General features: G+C 47.2%; 1 protein-coding gene across 5 annotated transcripts in view; it reads right to left on the reverse strand.

The window, feature by feature from the left end:
- Positions 1-19,389, reverse strand: part of SPDL1 (spindle apparatus coiled-coil protein 1) — a 1,183,111-nt gene extending 1,163,722 nt beyond the window's left edge. For 4 of the 5 annotated variants that reach the window (XM_075344564.1, XM_075344563.1, XM_075344562.1 and 1 more), the window contains exons 1-4: positions 19,330-19,389; positions 16,555-16,728; positions 15,941-16,117; positions 11,603-11,797 (exon numbers count right to left, since the gene is read on the reverse strand). In XM_075344564.1, the coding sequence (XP_075200679.1) occupies positions 11,603-11,797; positions 15,941-16,117; positions 16,555-16,716 (534 nt within the window). In that variant the 5' untranslated portion in view covers positions 16,717-16,728; positions 19,330-19,389. Of the gene's footprint in view, positions 1-11,602; positions 11,798-15,940; positions 16,118-16,554; positions 16,729-19,217; positions 19,305-19,329 lie in introns of those variants that run through there. The other variant, XM_075344561.1, reaches the window with a different exon arrangement.
- Positions 19,390-20,805: the final 1,416 nt, after the last annotated feature.

Here is a 20,805-nt window from a genome sequence, read left to right on the forward strand (position 1 = left end):
GGAGACCTCAGGATCACGGGAACCTCCTCTACTCTGATCTTCTTAAGAAGCTTGGGAAGAGGTGGGAAAAGAGATGATCACAAGAACTGGGACCAAGGAATTGTTAGAGACTCGACCTAAAACCACCTGGGGTTCCCAAGATCTTACGGTAAAACCTGGCACTCTGTGGTTTAGCCTGGAATCCCTTAGATCAACGTCCAGAGTGCCCCAACAAAGACTGACTGAATATCTCTTAGTTAAGAGTCCACTTCCCAATTGTCTACCCTGGAAATGTAAACTACTAAAGGCCCTCTCACACAAAGATAAATATGCGGCAGATCTGTGGTTGCAGTGAAATTGTGGACAATCAGTACCAGGTTTGTGGCTGTGTACAAATGGAACAATATGTCCATGGTTTCACTGCAACCACAGATCTGCCAAAGATTTATCTCTGTGTGTGACGGGGCCTTAAGATCAGGGGAATCTTGTTTTCGGCCCACCTCAGAATTATTGACATCTCCAAACATGTGTAAACAGCAAAATTAAGAGGCTAAAATGTAACTTTTATTCCTATTATATTAAAAACCTAGATTAGGTACATGTAACCAAAAGCTTCTTAGTGTTCTGACATCTCAGACAATACCATATGTTGTTAAATATGGTGACTAAGGGGCCTATAGATGTATAACAAAATAAATAAAAAAACACAAATGATAATTGAGTAGATTATTTAGCCTAGGGGACAGTGGTCCACATGATGATTACTAAAAAATAATCAAACAAACTCAATATACACAAAAAAAGAGCTATATATTGGTCCTCAGAGGAGAAACTAACAATATATCCAAATGCTCTATGAGAAAAAATGGGAACAATCTCACCCATATTCAGTAGCTTGGGGTACATCTGGGTTTCTTCTGTGTGGGTCGTCTTTCCATTCTCATGTTGTCACTGACCCTACACAGCCCTAGGGAAAATAGCTTAACCTGTTGCCCCAAGCTTCTGCCTTAACAAGGCCAGACCACAGCTAAAACTCACTTTATACCCCTATACCGTTCCTAGCCTCGTCCCGACCCGTTTCATCGTATAGGAATCATCAGGGGACTCCGGTATTTTGGTAGAGGTTAGAGGTCCTATGCCCAAGGTCCCAGAATAACACAAAGGAACCAGAGCAGCAATAATGGAGGGTATATAAGCAAACTCAGACCGATTAGAATTAAAAACCAATTAAGGAACTCACCAGTGGTGATTCAGGGGCACAGGTGAATCCATGTCAGAAATAATGCGCAGGTATAATCAGACAATTCAGCCCCTTCATGTGCCAGTCGCATGGTTTTGTGAGAGGCAAGCAGCGTGCGTTCCACATTGTACTCTATCCAGGAAGAGTATGTATATCCGTATCTCACATAGCGATGAACCGTAAGTGCGTCACGCTGAAAGCCAAGCGCTGCTATGTTGTACTGCGCAGACTCCATCTGCGGAACGCAGGTTCCGCGTTCCATTCTTTGACCGGAAATGATGTTAACAGTGGGAGTGGTAAGCGCGTCACAAGTCTATCAGAGGAATCAACACGCATCCAGGAGGTGTGTTTTACTATTAGAGCTGGGCGATTTACGTCAAGGAAAATAGACAGGCACATAGGGAAAAAGAAGCCCACTGTCTCCATGCTCCCATGTGCTGGATCGAATCCAGGCCACACACCAGAGTGAAACGCCAGCTCAGCTTGCCTCAACACAGAACAATATGGAGCACCACACAAAGGGAGTAGGTCATCGCAAGACAATTCACCACTTCAAAATGCTTTTTTACTATTTTTATTATATGTTATGATTAACAGACGATGCTGAACATTATGTAAAAGGGAATAATAGTGTGCCCCTCATGAATCCAACTGATTACACCATCACCACTGTCTTTTTGAGAACCATATTGGAAATATATTTAATTATAATTATTAGAACATGATTAAGACCTGAGGCGTCGAAACCCGTTCTGTTGCCATCCGACTGATATGCTGTACCTGCTGGAATTTTAATATGCATTGGCACAATAAAATGGACTTTTAATTTTCCCATTCCTGGCGCTGGATCTCTCTTTTTCTAATATTGGAAATACTGTTCAATGCATTTATATTCCATTATACATTCTCTAGGAATAGTTCTATTGTTGCCCGAGCATTACAAGGGTGTACATGTACACGGGTTCCATATATACAGCGGGATAGAACAGTTCATTACCTATCCATCAGGAACTATATAGGTAACGATTTCGTAACCTATATAGTTCCTGAGGGATAGGTAATGAACTGTTCTATCCCGCTGATTATGTGGAACCCGTGTACATGTACACCCTTGTAATGCTCGGGCAACAATAGAACTATTCCTAGAGAATGTATAATGGAATATAAATGCATTGAACAGTATTTCCAATATGGTTCTCAAAAAGACAGTGGTGATGAGGTAATTAGGTGGATTCATGAGGAGCGCACTATATTCCTTTTTACATAATGTTTGGCATGGTCTTTTAATCATAACATACAATAAAAATAGTAAAGCATTTTGAGGTGGTGAATTGTCTTGGGATGTGTGTTTTGACAGACACCTTGTGGTGTATCTATGGGGAGCATTTGACCTATTCCCTTTCTGTGGAGCTCAATATTGTTCTGTATTGAGCAAAGTTGAGCTGGCGTTTCACTCTGTGGTGTGTGGTCTGGATTCGATCCAGCACATGGGAGCATGGAGACAGTGGGCTGTTTTCACCTTAAAGACCCGGTTATTTTTTTGCAATTTTTACCAGTGTCACTTTGACAGGTTATAACTCTGAAACGCTTCAACGGACCCTGGCGATTCTGACATTGTTTTTTCGTGACATATTGTACTTCATGTCAGTGGTAAATTTAGGCCAATATGTTTAGCGTTTTTGAAAATTCCAGAAATTTGGTGAAAATTTAGAAAATTTCGCAATTTTCAAAGTTTGAAGTTTTATGCCGATAAATCTGAGAGATATGTCACACAAAATAGTTACTAAATAACATTTCCCACATCTCTACTTTACACCAGCACAATTTTTGAAACAAAATTTTTTTACGTTAGTAAGTTAGAAGGGTTCAAAGTTCATCAGCAATTTCTCATTTTTCCAACAAAATTTACAAAATAAATAAACAAAAAAAGAGAATTTTGTTACTTACCGTAAATTCTTTTTCTTATAGTTCCGTATTGGGAGACCCATACCATGGGTGTTTAGCTTCTGCCTCCAGAGGACACACAAAGTACTACACTTAAAAGTGTAGCTCCTCCCTCTGAGCTTATACACCCCCTGGTAGCCAGTCCTAGCCAGTTTAGTGCAAAAGCTGAAGGAGAATAGCCACCCACAAGTAGAACCGAGTAAGAACCGGAACAACCGGAGACTCTGTCCACGACAACAGCCGGTGATAACACACGGAACAAGAAAATTGCCAACAGGGAGGGAGCTGGGTCTCCCAATACGGAACTATAAGAAAAAGAATTTACGGTAAGTAACAAAATTCTCTTTTTCTTTATCGTTCCTTTGGGAGACCCATACCATGGGACGTTCCAAAGCTGTCCCTGGGTGGGAATAAACAGAAAAACTAAGAAGTAGGCGGAGCCTAACTTCACAAGTGGGCGACAGCCGCCTGAAGGATGCGTCTGCCCAAGCTCGCATCTGCCGAAGCATGAGCATGCACTTGGTAGTGCTTCGAAAAGGTATGCAGGCTAGTCCAAGTGGCAGCCTGACAGACTTGTTGAGCTGTAGCCTGGTGCCTAAAAGCCCAAGAGGCACCGACAGCTCTGGTCGAGTGTGCTTTGATCCCCGGCGGGGGAGGCACCTGAGTACTCTGGTAGGCGTCCGAAATGGTCGATCTAATCCAACGGGCCAAGGTCGGCTTAGAAGCAGAGAGACCCTTGCGCCGCACTGTGGTTAGCACAAAAAGGAGAGGTGCACCGCCAAAGCGCAGCGGTGCGAGACACATAAATCCGGAGAGCACGCACCAGATCTAGAGTATGCAGCGCTTTCTCAAAGCGATGAACAGGGGCCGGACAGAAGGAAGGCAAGGAAATATCCTGGTTAAGGTGGAAGGGAGAGACCACCTTAGGAAGAAAGTCCGGGGTCGGACGGAGAACTACCTTGTCTTGGTGAAAAACCAAAAAAGGTGACTCCGAGGAGAGCGCAGCCAAATCAGAGACTCTCCTGAGAGAAGTTATGGCAACTAGAAAGGCGATACAAAGAAACCTCCCTAAGGGGCTCGAAAGGGGGTTTCTGCAATACCGTGAGGACCAAGTTAAGGTCCCAGGGATCCAAGGGCCGCCGATAAGGCGGAATGATGTGAGACGCACCTTGCATGAAGGTGCGGACCTGAGCCAGCCGGGCGAGACGCCGCTGGAACAGCACTGATAGAGCTGAGACTTGTCCCTTGAGAGAGTTGAGGGACAGTCCTAGCTGCAGACCGGACTGTAAAAAAGACAGAAGGGTCGGCAATGAGAATGGCTAAAGAGAATGGCCGGAAGAGCGACACCAGGACAGGAAAATTTTCCAAATCCTGTGATAGATCTTGACGGAGGAAGACTTACGGGCCCGAGTCATAGTGGAGATGACTTCAGGAGGAATACCAGAAGCCGTCAAAATCCAGGACTCAAGAGCCACGCCGTCAATTTGAGTGCCACAGAATTCGGGCGGAAAAACGGACCTTGCGAGAGCAGGTCTGGACGGTCTGGAAGATGCCACGGCATCTCCACGGACAGTTGGAGCAGGTCCGGATACCAAGCTCGCCTGGGCCAGTCAGGTGCAATGAGGATGACTCGACGGCCCTCCATTCTGATCTTGCGCAGGACTCTGGGCAAGAGAGCTAGAGTGGGAAACACGTAGGACAGACGAAACTGGGACCAGTCTTGAACCAGAGCGTCCGCGGCGAAGGCCTGAGGATCGTGGGAGCGAGCCATGTAAACCGGAACCTTGTTGTTGTGACGGGATGCCATTAGGTCCACGTCCGGAGTGACCCACTTGCGGCAGATTGACTGAAACACTGCCGGGTGCAGGGACCACTCGCCACCGTCCACGGATTGACGGCTGAGATAATCTGCCTCCCAGTTTTCTACGCCAGGGATGTGGACTGCGGATATGGTGGACTTGGAGTCCTCCGCCCATTGAAGAATGCGTTGGACCTCCAACATTGCCAGGCGGCTGCATGTCCCGCCTTGGTGATTGATGTAGGTAACCGCTGTCGCGTTGTCTGACTGGACTCGAATGTGCCTGCCCGCCAACAGGTGGTGAAAGGCTAGGAGAGCTAGAAGCACAGCTCTGATTTCCAGCACATTGATTGAAAGGGCTGACTCGGACGGAGTCCAAGTGCCCTGTGCTCTGTGGTGGAGATGTACCGCTCCCCAGCCGGAAAGGCTGGCATCGGTGGTGAGAATCACCCAGGACGGAGTCAGGAAGGAGCGCCCTTGGGACAGGGAGAGGGGTCGAAGCCACCACTGAAGAGAGCTCTTGGTCCGTGGCGACAGAGCCACTAACCTCTGTAAGGAGGAAGGCCGCTTGTCCCAACAGCGGAGAATGTCCAGCTGCAGAGGACGCAGATGGAACTGGGCAAAGGGAACCGCCTCCATGGAGGCCACCATTTGACCCAGCACCTGCATCAGGCGCCTGAGGGAATAATGGCGGGGCCTCAGGAGAGAGCGCACCGCTAGCCAGAGAGACTGTCGTTTGATTAAGGGCAACTTCACAAGTGCCGGCAAAGTCTCGAACTGCATCCCTAGGTACGTGAGACTCTGGGTCGGAGTCAGAGTGGATTTGGGAAGATTGACAATCCACCCGAATTGGGCTAGGGTGGCGAGAGTGAGCGAAACACTCCGCTGACAGTCTGCGCTGGATGTACCCTTGACCAGAAGGTCGTCCAGATAAGGAAGCACTGCTAACCCCTGGAGGTGCAGGACCGCAATCACTGCCGCCATGACCTTGGTGAATACCCGAGGGGCCGTGGCTAACCCGAAGGGGAGAGCCACGAATTGGAAATGATCCTCTCCTATCGCAAAACGTAACCAACGCTGATGTGACACTGCGATTGGCACATGTAGATAGGCATCTCTGATGTCGATGGACGCCAGGAACTCCCCTTGGGTCATAGAGGCAATGACTGATCGCAGAGACTCCATGCGAAAATGCCGCACCCGGACATGCTTGTTGAGAAGCTTGAGATCCAAAATGGGCCGGAAGGTACAGTCCTTTTTTAGAACTAGGAAGAGATTTGAGTAAAAACCTCTGAACCGTTCCTGAGCGGGAACTGGGACAATCACTCCGTTTGCCTGCAAGGACGCCATGGCCTGCGAGAAGGCGGCGGCCTTGGAGCAGGGGGGAGTTGAAAGAAAAAATCTGTTTGGAGGGCTGGAAGAGAATTCTATCCTGTAGCCGTGAGATATGATGTCTCTCACCCACTGATCGGAGACTTGCTTTAACCAAGCGTCGCCAAAGTGGGAGAGCCTGCCACCGACTAAGGACGTGGCTGGAGCGGGCCGAGAGTCATGAGGAAGCTGCCTTAGTGGCAGAACCTCCTGTGGTCTTCTGCGGACGCGCTCTTGGGCGCCAGTTGGATTTCTGATCCTTGGCCGAGTTAGCGGACGAAGCGGAAGGCTTAGAGGATGACCAGTTGGAGGAACGAAAGGAACGAAACCTCGATTGATTCCTACCCTGGGCGGGTTTCCTGGTCTTGGTTTGTGGCATGGAAGTACTCTTCCCGCCAGTAGCTTCTTTAATGATTTCATCCAGCTGTTCACCAAACAGCCGTGAACCAGCAAAAGTGAGCCCAGCAAGAAACTTCTTGGAAGAAGCATCTGCCTTCCACTCTCGAACCCACAAAATCCTGCGGATAACAAGAGAATTAGCTGAAGCCACCACAGTGCGGTGAGCAGCCTCTAGCATGGCATAAGATGAAAAGGCTGAAGCCTGAGCAGTTAAGGTAACCATCTCAGGCATAGATTCCTTGGTGAGGGAATGCATCTCCTCTAGAGAAGCAGAGATGGCTTTGAGAGCCCACACTGCTGCAAAAGACGGGGAAAACGCGGCCCCCGCAGCTTCATACACAGATTTGGCCAGAAGGTCAATCTGACGGTCAGTGGAATCCTTAAGTGAGGTGCCGTCAGCCACCGACACAACGGTCCGGGCTGATAGCCTAGACACCGGAGGGTCTACCTTTGGGGAGTGAGACCACTCCTTGACCACCTCAGGTGGAAATGGAAACCGGTCATCAGAACCATGCTTTGGAAAGCGTTTGTCAGGGCAGGCCCTGGGTTTGGGATCAGATGATGAATCCTCCGTGAGCTCCGATGGACGGAGGTCAGAGGATAGGAGTCCTCTGTCAAGAGTATTAGAGGCACCCTGTGAGGGGGACTGATGCATATTCATCAAAGTCCTGGACAAAAGTCCCATGGACTCAGCAAATGACTGGGATATGGACCTAGAAAAGGACTCTACCCAGGCCGGGGGTTCAATCACAGGTGCAGCAGCAGCCTGAGAGACCACTGGGGGTGAGACTCCAGGCTGTGGCACCACCAAGTTAGAGCAACCATCACAGTGTGGATAAATGCTCGGCTCAGGCAGCAGGAGCTTACATGCAGTGCATGCAGAATAAAGCTTTGGAGCCTTGCTCCTTGTGTGAGACATGCTGCTGGTATACAGAGGTCCACAACCGGAGACCGGCTGTGGCTTACCAGACCGCTGAGTGCGGTGTTGTGTGCCCTCCAGATCCCGAAGCCCAGTCCCCCAGTCGCAGCACCTCAGCAGAGATGCAGAATGCAGGATGTCCCAGAGCAGAGTGAACTCTGCCTGAGAAATGACTAGGGGGCGTTCCTATAAAAGAGCGGGAACTGGAGGGCTATAGAGACCTGCAGGGAAGGAGGGACGCCCCAGCAGTGGGGAGTGTCTCTCCCCTGTGTAGAACGGCCGCCGGAAGGAGCCGAACCTGTCCCTCTGCATGAGTGACATGCGAGGGCAGGAAAATGAAACTAGGCCTCCGGTGAAGCCGGGGCCTAAATTTAAGCGGCGAGGCAGACAAGCAGGCACCATCGGCGCGGTTCTCAGGCAAAAGCTAGAGAATCCGCCGGAAAAGTTAAAACGATCACATACAGCATACTCTCCCCTTACAATAAAGAACCGGGACCCCCAACATAAACGTCTCAGGTACTTAGCTGCTGAGACGCAGGGCCATGTCCCTGGGGATGAGAGCTCCGGTCCAACAGAATCCTCAAGGGGCTGTGGATGGAGACCGGACTCCTGCCAGGCATGGAGACCGTGCTGGCTCCCACTTCAAGCCAGAGCCCAGAAGGGATGGTGAAGGAGCGCGGTATGTAAGGCTGCAGCCTTGTAAATCAACCTTAACAACACCGCCGACACAGTGGGGTGAGAAGGGACATGCCGGGAGACCAGACATGGACCCACTTTTCTTGAAACTCTTTCCAAAAGTCAAACAAATCAGATGAGAATGCATGTGTGGATGTATGCCTCCTGACACAAAGCAATAAACTGGCTAGGACTGGCTACCAGGGGGTGTATAAGCTCAGAGAGAGGAGCTACACTTTTAAGTGTAGTACATTGTGTGTCCTCCGGAGGCAGAAGCTAAACACCCATGGTATGGGTCTCCCAAAGGAACGATAAAGAAATACCCAAAAGTGACCCCATTCTAAAATCTGCACCCCTCACTCTGCTCAAAACCACATCCAAGAAGTTTATTAACAGTTTAGGTGCTTCACAGCAACCAAAGCAATGTATCAGGAAAAAATGAAAATTTTTTTTTTTTTTTTTTACACAAAAATGTTATTTTAGCCATAAAATGTAGCATTTTCACAAGGGTATCAGAAAAAATGCATCATAAAATGTATCGTTCATTTTCTCCTGAGTACGCAGATACCTCATATGTGGTGGAAATCAAATGTTTGGGCACATGGTAGGGCTCGGAAGGCAAGGAGCGCCATTTGAATTTTTGAGTGCAAAATTAGCTGCACTCCTTAGCGGACGCCATGTCGGGTTTGAAGACCCCCTGAGGTGCCTAAACAATGGAGCTCCCCCACAAGTGACCCCATTTTGGAATCTAGAGCCCTCAAATAATTTTTCTAGATGTTTAATGTGCACTTTGAACCCCTGTGGGTTTCACAGAAGTTTAGAACGTTGAGCCGTGAAAAGAAAAAAAAAAATAAAAATTACCACAAAACTGTTGATTCAACTAGATAGCTTTTTTTTCACAAGTGTATCAGGAAAAAATGCACCATAAAATGTATTGTCCATTTTCTCCTGAGTACACCGATACCTCATATGTGGTGGAAATCAAATGTTTGGGCACTCGGCAGGACTCGGAAGGCAAGGAGCGCCATTTGAATTTTTGAGTGCAAAATTAGCTGCACTCATTAGCAGACGCCATGTCAAGTTTGAAGACCCCTGAGGTGCCTAAACAATAGAGCTCCCCCACAAGTGACCCCATTTTGGAAATTAGAGGCCTCATGGAATTTATCTAGCTGTTTAGTGAGCACTTTGAACCCCTGGAGGCTTCACAAACGTTTGTAATGTTCAGCCGTGAAAATAATTTTATTTTTTTTAACCACAAAATTGTTTTTTCAAACAGGTAGCTTTTTTTTCACAAGGGTATCAGGAAAAAACGCACCATAAAACGTATTGTGCAATTTCTCCTGAGTACACAGATACCTCATATGTGGTGGAAATCAATTGTTTGGGCGCACGGCAGGGCTCAGAAGAGAAGGAGGGCCATTTCACAGCAAAATTGGTTGGAATTATTAGCAGACGCCATGTTGCATTTGGAAACCCCCTGAGGTGCCTAAACAATGGAGCTCCCCCACATGTGACCCCATTTTGGAAACTAGACCCCCCCCATACAAAAAAATTAGTTTGGCAAAATAAAAAATACGGACGTCCGTAAAATAAAAAAAAATATGAGCACCTGCCACTAAGACCAGTGCCAAATGTGAAAGCAATGCACGAGACTCGCATCGCATCATCCGATCCTGTCTGGAAGCGAGCAACTGTGCTGGATAATGCGATGCGAGAGGGTGCGGCAGCGGATGGAGGGGCAGCAGATGAGAAAGGGCGCAGCGGATGGAGGATTGGTGAAGGGCGCAGCGGATGGAGGATGGGAAAGGGCGCAGCGGATGGAGGAGCGGCAGAGGATGGGAAAGGGCGCAGCGGATGGAGGAGCGGCAGAGGATGGGAAAGGGCGCAGCGGATGGAGGAGCGGCAGAGGATGGGAAAGGGCGCAGCGGATGGAGGAGCGGCAGAGGATGGGAAAGGGCGCAGCGGATGGAGGAGCGGCAGAGGATGGGAAAGGGCGCAGCGGATGGAGGAGCGGCAGAGGATGGGAAAGGGCGCAGCGGATGGAGGAGCGGCAGAGGATGGGAAAGGGCGCAGCGGATGGAGGAGCGGCAGAGGATGGGAAAGGGCGCAGCGGATGGAGGAGCGGCAGAGGATGGGAAAGGGCGCAGCGGATTGAGGATGGGAAAGGGCGCAGCAGATGGAGGAGCGGCGGAGGATGGGGGGTGAGATTGGAGATAGCTACCTTACAGGATGGATCTAGGCAGCAGGATCACAGCAGACAGAGGAGGCAGCAGATGAAGGAGGCAACAGATTGAGGAGGGCGAGAGGGGGCAGTAGATGAAGAGGATGGGAGAGAGCAGGCAGCAGATCGGGGAGGGGGGCAGAGTCTGATGGGAGAGCGATGGCACATGGAGGGGCGGGGAGGCAGCACATGGAGGGGCGGGGAGGTGCAGTGGTGGATGGAGAAGGGGCAGCCGATGGAGGCGGCGGCCGATCGGGAACAATGGCGGCCGATTCGGGGACAGCGGCGGCCAAAAAAGGTGGGTGCGAATGAAAGGGGGTGGTGGGAACAGTGGCGTGGTGGGCGGTGGCAGCGGCGTGGCGGGCGGAGACAGCGGCTTGGCGGGCGGTGGCGGCAGGGACAGAGGCGTGGCGGCAGGGACAGCGTCGTGACGGGCGGCGGGGGCGGGGACCGCAGCGGGCGGTGGCAGCGGTGGATCGGGAGCAGCGGTAGGCCGGGGGGCTATGACTTACCGATGGCCACCCGCAGCGACCGCTCTCCTCAGCTTTCACGGACGGAGTGAAGCTGAAAGGAGCAGTCACTTACAGGTCACCGGCACCAGATCCACGGTGACTGGAGAGATCGGTCACAAGACCGGTCTCTCCAATCCGAGCTGGGGGCGGGTGAAACAAAGTTCACCCAGGTCCAGCCAGTCATCAGTGATATAGCTGCACTGATTATGGCTGGATTTCAATGTTTCAGCCATTTTCAATGGCTGAAATATTACAGTGACTGTAATTGGGTGAGTGGCGTTAATCAGCCAATCGCAGCCTCTGTAGGTTCGGTGAGAAGACAGCACCTCTCCTTAGGTCAGGCAGAGGTCCCTTCCTTCCCGAATCTTCTATTTGATTACACCGATCGCACTCACCGGGGCTCCAGGGCCGCGATTTCGCCATGACGTACTGGTTACATCATGGGTCGTTTAGCACCATGTCGTACCCAGTACGTCAAGGGTTGTTAAGGGGCTAAAGGGACACTCCAAACAATACATCAAGAGGCACCAGATTAGTTACTTGCCTTAGCACTTTCAAGTTCATTCACTTCAAGCTGGAGTGCCAGAGTTTCAGAAGTCATAGTTTCATGAGCACGCTCACACATTGCACGCAGCTCCTCCGATTTGCTAGCTAGCAGCTCAGTCTGATGGTCGAGTTTGTGCTTTAGTTGTTTCTCACTCAGCCTTGCTTCATCTAATTCAGCCTTCAGTTTCTCTATCTGGGTACAACAAGGGATTTAAAAAAATGTAAAAAAAATATTTTTACAATATACATAAATATGTTGTAGTATAAAGCTCTAAAAAGGGATGGATGTGCGCTGGATCTACAGGAATATTGGACGGAGAATTTACCACTTTTTTTATTTTAAGCCAATCCGTGTCAAGTTATATTTTTATTACCCCCATAATGGAAACAGCCTCCTTAAGGCCCTGTGTGCACACTGCGTTTTTTGCCGCAGATTTGCTGCAGATTTTGCTGCAGAATTGGTGTGATGTGTTCATAAACTTCACGCAGTCCTTCCCCAGCAAAGTCTATGAGAAATCCAAAATGCGTGCGCACGTTTTTCTGCAGCAAAAAGAAGCAGCATGTCACTTCTTTTCTGCGTTTTTTCCTGTATTATGTCATTGACAATGTTAAAAAAACCACAGGCACAAAACCGCAGGCAAAAAGGCGGTAAAGCAGAAGCAAAAAAAAAGCAAAACAAGGTAAAATTGAATGTCTTTTTGGTGTGGTTTTTCCGAAGGTAGGTGCATTTTTCAGTGGAGACACAAATCCCCAGTGTACACACATAGCCTAACACCTTTTCATGTGTGACATACTGGTGGGTGCTGATTTATGAGATTATTGGCTAGGATATGCAGCATCTTTCTATAAAAGCAGCACCTGGAACCATCCTTGATTGCTGCCACCATCAATCACTGACATTTAAATAACGCAACTGCCGATGCACGCATGCACCGATTCCGCGCTGGTGTGTTCTAGTACAAACTTGGGGTATGAGATAGTAGACTGGTAATAGGTTGTCTTCCTTATTCTCTGATGAAGTCCAATCTATGGCCTCCGTAGAAGAAAATAAACTACAGGGTTCAAAGCTCTAAGCAGACTAAACAAAAAGTAAAAAAATATTTGATATCACCATGTCTATAAAAATGCGATCAAAATATTAACCCCTTCACCTGCCAGCGATTTTCGGGATTTTTTTTGGGGGGGGGTGGGGTTGGGGGGCCCTCCCCTTCTTCCAAGTGCCATCCCTTTTTTTAGATTTCCGTCAATATAGCCGTAAAAAAAAAATTGCGCTTTTGTCACAATTTTTTGAGACACGTAGTGTTCATTTTTTCATGATCTTGGACTATGAGGGTTTATTGTTTGAAAATTTAACTTATGTTTTTAATTATACAACTTTTGGGTAGATGCGATGTTTTAATCACCTGCAAATACTGGCGCTCAGCCAGCGTTCACAGGAACTACGACAAGAGAGTGACAGGGGTCATCAGGTGACCCCCCCGACTCTCATTACAATCATTAACCATCCTCCACGAACGCGTCATGGGGCCAGCGATGGTGGTGGAGAAAAGTACGCTCCCTGCCGAAGTGCACTAAAAACCGCTGTCAGAGGTTCATATGACTAAAATGGACATTTTCTGGTTTGTCATGTCTAGAAACTTGAGCTACCAGAATCATAGGCATTTATTACACTGTTAGTTTGGGTCAGGAGATTCACAGTAGGGCCAGGGATTGCAATCTTTGGCCACAAAACAGGATTGTTATAACCCTAACAATAGAAAGATGAAGTGATTAGGGTTGGGCGGACCTAGACTTTAAATGTCCGGATCCGCACGGTTTCAAAGTTGCCCAAGTGCTGGACCTGGGCCCGGGATTCCGGGTGCTTGTATATTATATATATATATATATTAGATATTAGATATATATATAGACTTAAAAATAAAGAAAATAAGTGAGTGCTACTTACCGATGCTCCGGCCTGATTGAACACTACTCCCGCGCTGCTTTACACTGCTCCTGCGACCTCCCTCGGTCACTCATTCAAAATGCACAGCGTTCCCCACCCAACGGCCTGCCTGGGCTCTGTGATTGGTTGCAGACGCTCCCCCCAACCTGTGTGACAGCATCTGCCTGCAGCCATCACTCATTGCGGCTCATTCATTCTCTAGAGCTCACAGCGGGCTGTCATGTTCTATGGCGCTCGCTGTGAGATTCAGATGTACAACTGGAATTGCCGTGGGACCTCGTGTGGATTACGTTGGACCTGCAGGGTGTTGGTGAAAGAAGGTCCTTTTTTTTATTTTATTCCAAAAAAGGATTTTTTTCAGTTTTTTTTAGTTTCATTTACAGATTAATGATGGCGGGGGGTGTCTAAGATGCCTGCCATCATTAATCTAGGGCTTAGTAGCAGCTGTGCGCTGGTATTAACCACTTATAACCCCGATTGCCACCAGACCAGGGTATTCGGTGAGAGCTAGGTAAAGCACCGGGGCTTGTCACATCTAATGGATGCGGCAATTCCGGGCCAGCTGGAGGTTGATATTTTTAGGCTGGGTCTCTAGAGCCTGAGAATACCATTCCCCAGCTTTATCTTGGCTGGATATCACAATTGGGGGGAACTGCATGTCTTTTCTGCTAGGAGGTGTAAATTTGGTGCAGACAATTTCAGCACCAAATGTGCACCTGCTAGGGAAAAACTGTGGCAAAAAAAATAAAATGCTTTTTTTTTTTCCAAGAGGTGTAGATTGGGTGCAGGAATATGGTGTAAAAATGTCATCACAAAAACTGCGGTTTTCTGCCAGGAGATGTAAGTCTATGAACTCACTGGCCTCACCTGGGTCAGGTTACCTGCGATTACAGGTAAAGGACTGTGGGAACCTCCAGCTGTGGCCGCAAATGATCTGAGTGACGTCATTGCAATCTTGTTCTATGGCCGCTCGCTGTGATATTCTGATATAGCACAATTTTAATATATTCTGATATAGCACAATATAGCAGAGCTGAATCGCCGTGGGATCGCAAGTGGATTACTTCGGACCTGCAGGTGTGTTGGGGTTAATAAAGTGGTGAAAGAGTTTTTTTGTATTTTATTCCAAATAAAGGATTATTTCGGTGTTTGTTTACTTTCACTTACAGATTAAAGATGGTGGGCGTCTCACACGTCTGCCGTCATTAATCTAGGGTTTAGAAGCAGCTGTGCGCTGGTATCCGCATTGCCGGAACCCTTTATTACCCAGATTGTCACCGCACAAGGGCATTCAGGAAGAGCCAATAAAGCGCCGGGCTACTCAAATCTAATGGATGTGGCAATTCGCGTGGCTGGAGGCAGATATTTTTAGGCTGGTCTCCCAGTTTGAGAATACCAGCCTCCAGCTGGCTTTTTCTTGGCTGGGTATCAAAATTGGGGGGAACCTCAGTAAAAAAAAAAAACATTAAAAATGCACATGCGCTTTTTTCTTCTTTTGACACACAGCCATGATAAGCCCAGGAGTGGGCTGTAGCCATGGGCTTTATCTGTCCTGGTATCAGAATACCTGGGGGGGGAGAGGTGGGGAGGCCACACACCAATTGCTTCATTTATTTATTTTTTTTATACCACAATACAGACGGCAGATGCTAGAAGGTATGGACTCTTTCCAGGAAGACGTCATTTCAAACACGCCCCCTGTCTCATGATAGGAGCATGGTCAAAATGCCGTTGAACGTTTCCAGCCAGAATAAAACATTTTTTTTTTTTAAGTGCACATGGGCATGAAGTTGTTTAAAATAGACGTGGTGGTCAGGGGCAAGACCCCCACATAGAAGGAGTGCATAGGGTTATGTTTCCTCTCGTCCTTGCATGATTATGGTGGACGAGAGGAAACATACCCATGCACACTAACCTGGAATGAGCCCATACATTCTAGGCTCATGGTAGATGCTAGAATATCCTGGCGCCTTTGATTACACTGCCACTCAGGGTGGGGGCATGTCTCACTGTAATCAGTGGCCCAGGCCCAGATCACACGATTCACTTGTACTGCTTTCCTCGCCCAACGGCTGTCCTGGCGCCTGTTATTTGATGCAGTCAGCTGACACTCATGGTGGGGGCACGTCTGACTAATTAGTAGCCCAGGAAGTGAATATGAGGCCTGGGAGCAGAGTACAGCTATGCTGTAGCCTTGGTAAGTCCACCACTTTCGCTCCCATTCCTCCATCTTTCCTACCACCATTTTTAAGCTCCGGATTCTGCTCCCCATAGACTTATATGGGGGCGGATTCCGGATCGAATCCAGATTAAAAAAAAAAAAAAAAAAAAAATGATGATAACTGGTCCTGGTACTTTGAGAGTCCTCCTAGCTCTAGAAGTGATTAATACCTTGTTATTCAGTTCACTCCTTTCTCGATTATGGCATCTTTCCAGCTGTTCATGTAACTGTTCAAGACAAGTTTTCTGCTGTTGCTTTATGTTTTCACATTCAGACAATAAACTCTCTTGCATGCGAATTTTAAGTTCCACTTCACGCTGTAGCAAATATTTTTCTTGTTCCAAGTTCTGAATCCATAATTTAAAAGGAAAATAATTAATATTATGTTCTCATCTGTAACAAAACGTTTGGATCAAACATAAGACAGTGTTCGTTAAAGGGGTATTCCAATCCCAAAGATCCTATCCCAATATGTTGTAGGTGTAAGGTGTAATGTATATTAGCAAAATACCTCCAATTAGAAATGTCGTGTAGTTCTGATATAGCCATGTCTTACCTCATGTGCAGGGTATTGCAGCTTAGGTGTCTATGGTCAAGAGCAAACTGTCACTATGATTGTTCATAACAAGATACCCAAGCTACAATGCCCTGCCCATGAGGTAAAAGACATGGCTATATTATTAGGAGAACAATGCTACAATTCAAATTGAAAGTATTTGCGACTATTACATACACTACATATTGGAATAGAATTTTGGAGATGGGAATAACCCTATTTACTTACCTCAATAGTACAGGTCATTTCACAACGTTGCTTCTCCAATTGATTTTGTAAGTCACTTTGACTTTCCAAAAGTTGAAGCCCATATTGTGCGGCCCTACCCCTCTCCTCTTCCACCTCCTTTAATTGACGCCGGAGTTTTAAGATTGCTTCTGATTGGTCCATTGTGTCAGACACCTAACAAAAACAAAAAACAGTTTTCATATTCATATCTAGACAAAGATCAAGACAAAAGTCCACACAATACTGAAAGGAGATTTATCATGATAATTTAATAGCTTTTATGTAAAATGTTTTCTAAAATCAAATGTAATTTGGAAAAAAAGGGAAGTTTTATTTCTTGCTGCAAAAGCTCTCTGTTAAAGCCTTCACTGAGAGGCACGGGAACATCCATGGTCTCTGGTGTCTTCCAGTGAAGCACCTGAGAAACATTCACAAGAAGTTGAGAAGACTTTATAATACTGCCACATGCTTCCTGCTCTGTCTGTATGTCTGTATGTCTGTATGTCTGTATGTCTGTATGTCTGTATGTCTGTATGTCTGTATGTCTGTATGTCTGTATGTCTGTATGTCTGTATGTCTGTATCACAGAAGAAAAGGAAGTGGTAGTACCAATGAAAAATAAAAGAAAAAAGTAAATATGAAAAATTCCTTATTAATACAAATAGAATACATAGAAGTTACATACAATAAATAGAAAGTCGAATATCAAAAGAAAAAGGGGGGAGTAAGGATGGGTACAACGATGCAGAGGTGCATAGTAACAACTTTGCAAAGGATATAAGCTGAAAGTATACGTCCACCCCTGCCCCCAAGAAATATATAAAATGGTGGCCCTGCATAAAATCACTAATGCCCACAAAGGGTTCATTGGGGACATTAAAAAATGTAATCAAATAATAAATCCCATAGCGGGTGGGGGGATGGATTTGATGTTTATGGTCACAGCAGAGGCAGAAAATTATTGAACACAGACAATTGTAAAAATTGCAGCAAATGTGCAGATATAAACAATATAAAGTACAGTCCGTATCAAAGTATTTCTGCATTACCTCTGGTATATACAAGAGAAGGGAGGGGAGGGGGATGCCCCAACGTACATTTCGCTACGGTAGCAGCTTTGTTCAAGGGGTAGTATGCTAAACATCTCAGCCTATGGAATTTAATATTTGATTTGGGACTTTTTTTTAAAATAAATATTCTGTTACATATTTATTATATGTCCCAAATTAACCTTTAGTAGGCATTAGCGATTTGTGCAAGACGACCATTTTATGTAGCCCTTGGGGGCAGGGGTGGACGTACACTTTCAGCTTATAACCTTTCCCAAGTTGTTACTATGCATCCAGGCATCGTTGTACCCATCCTTTCTCCCCTCTTTTTTTTTTTTATATAGATGATTTGCTATTTATCCTATGTAATTTATATGTATTCTATTTGCATTAATAAAGAATTTTTCATATTTTCTTAAGCTTTTTTCTTTTATTTTTCATTGGTATTACCACTTCCTGTTTTACTGTATTACATTATTACTATGAAGTTTGTACTTGACCTGAGGAACATAGTATTATTATCTGGAGATACATAAAATTATGTAACTGCCTTTTTTGTTCATATGTGCTCTGCAAGTAGTCCAGGCAGTAATGCCCCATATCAGAACCATAAGGCTATGTGCGCACTTTGTGTTTTTTCTTGCAATTTAAAAGCAAGCAAGTAACTTCTTCTGTGACTTCTTGTAGACCCCAGCAAAGTCTACAAGAATCTCTCGGGGATGAGCACTGTGCCTAGCGTCACCGCTGGTGACGTGCACGCAGGGTTAAGATTATGGGCGGTGCTGTGATGTTTATTCCTAAGCAACCGCCCATAATCGCGGGGCCGCGCTTGCCCCCTCGGCCTGCTTCGTTCAGCGCAAGCGCGCTGCTGCAGACCCCCACGTCACCTCCTTCCCATCTTGCCCCGATGGCAAGGAGGTGACGTGGGGGTCTGCAGCAGCGCGCTTGACCCTGCGTGCACGTCACCAGCGGTGACGCTAGGCACAGTGCTCATCCCCGAGAGATGGGCACTGGGCATGCGCGGCGATGGATGTAGCAGGGGGCGGCGTCCAGCATTATTGTAAGCAGCGATGGGGGCGGCATACAGGACCAGGGGCCAGACTAACGGCCATCAGGCAGCCCGCCCCCGTGACGGATTTACAGATTCTGAAGCAAAAAAGGTACAACTTTATAAACACTTTTTTTAGGTCAGAAAGTGGCCACAATCATAACAGGGACCTTTATAGAATGCAGCCCAGGAGCTGCAGAGGGGGAATCTGTGAGGTTTTAGGGGACATTTCTCATGACAGGTTCCCTTTAATATAATACACGTACACAGACAGCACTCGCTATGGAAAAAAAAGACAGCTGTTCATTAGCAGAGGAGAGGCACTCAACATGCAAAATGAGCGGGGTGTAACAATGCCCTGAACTCCTGGCCAAGACTAGGTGGGCAAAGCCCGCTCATTTGTATGTACATTAGAAGGGATTCTCTAAGGCACTGTAATGCTGGTTTGACTTCTGTAGTAGTATTTGCACTCGTAAACTTGCAAATATAAATCGAGCAGGCGCCGAAGTCTCTGGATATTTGAGTCGCGCCATATAAAGAAGTGAATCAGGAGGCAAAATGCATACCTCTGCAAACGTGGACCCGTCTCAGCTAACCCTGCCTATATACGCACCCCACTCCATCACGTTACTGTCCATGTGTTTAACTTTGCGGCAGCCACGAACACAACGAACTCACCCCAAACCGCTCGCTCGTCCGCCCGTCCGGTTTTCTGCTCAGTTTGAATGAAGCCGTTGTTTAGTCTATCTCGCGAGAGAACAGCGTGAGCTGACTGATCAGATGCTGATTGGCTGTCGTATAACAGAGGCGTGTCCTTGTGCACAGAAAGCGACTCCCAATTCCGTAAAGACAGTTTCGGTTGACGTGCGCTCCTACGGATGTTCCGTGTTGCGCATCAATTCTCATCATGGAGAGGTTTCATCAACAATAGTGGGGAGAAAAACTTCTCCATAGCTGCTAATGACAATCTCGCTCTCCTTTTCCAAATTCCCCTCTGGAAAGTGAGAGAAGTGGGTGAATAGAGTAATTAAGCTGCTTTCACACTACGTTTTTTTAACATGCGTCATGAACTTTTTTTGCTGCAAAAGCGGATCCTGCTTTTACAGCAAAAAAACGCATGAAAACGAATGTATCAGGCTGCTTTCACACTACGTCTTTTTAACATGCGTCCTGAACGTTTTTTTGCTGCAAAAGCGGATCCTGCTTTTACAGCAAAAAACGCATGCAAACGCATGTGTATATTTGCAGGATCCTGTCACTGGGGGCGGGCATTGGAGTCATGTGATCAGGAGTGAGGGGAACTGAATGTGCCAGACTGGGAGCCGGCATCTGACAGCTGCGAGGCTCGTAACCAAGGTAAACATCAGGTATACTTGCTTGGATACCCGATATTTACTTTGGTTACAAGCGTCTGCAGCTGCTAGGAGCCGGGCTCCCTGCACACGTTACCAACGTAAACATCGGGTAACTAAGAGAAGTGGTTACCCGATATTTACCTTGATAACGAGTGTCCGCAGCTCTCAGGTGGAGGAGAGGGAGGGGGAGAGACAGAGAGAGGGAGGAGAGAGACAGAGAGAGAGGGAGGGGGAGAGACAGAGAGAGAGGGAGGGGGAGAGACAGAGAGAGAGAGGGAGGAGAGAGACAGAGAGGGAGGGGGAGAGACAGAGAGAGAGGGAGGAGAGAGATAGACTGATCACGGAGGCTGGCTTCTGTGCATGCTCAGTAGAGCAAGCAGGATCCTGCCTATCAGCACGCCAGCGTTCACATGCGTTTGCGTGCTGTTTAGTCAGGATCCAGCAATTTGCAGAAGTTGGACGCAGCTCAAAAACGCTACAAGTAGCGTTTTTGAAAGATGTTAAAAAACTGCAAGTTGCTGGATCCTCACTATAACGCACGCAAACGCAGGTGTTCGCATGTTAACGCAAGTCCATTGCAAATGCATTGAAATGAAAACGCATTTGCACTGGACCCGTTTCTGCGTTAAAAAAACTTTCAGGACGCATGTTAAAAAGACGTAGTGTGAAAGCAGCCTTATTTTGCAGGATCCTGTCACTTTAAGTTTATGGGCGGGCATTGGAATCATGTGATCGGGAGTGAGCGGAACTGAACGTGAAAGACTGGGAGCCGGCTTCTGACTGCTGTGAGGGTCATAAC

This window comes from Anomaloglossus baeobatrachus, chromosome 4, assembly GCF_048569485.1.
Source record: "Anomaloglossus baeobatrachus isolate aAnoBae1 chromosome 4, aAnoBae1.hap1, whole genome shotgun sequence".
Lineage (NCBI taxonomy): Eukaryota > Metazoa > Chordata > Amphibia > Anura > Aromobatidae > Anomaloglossus > Anomaloglossus baeobatrachus.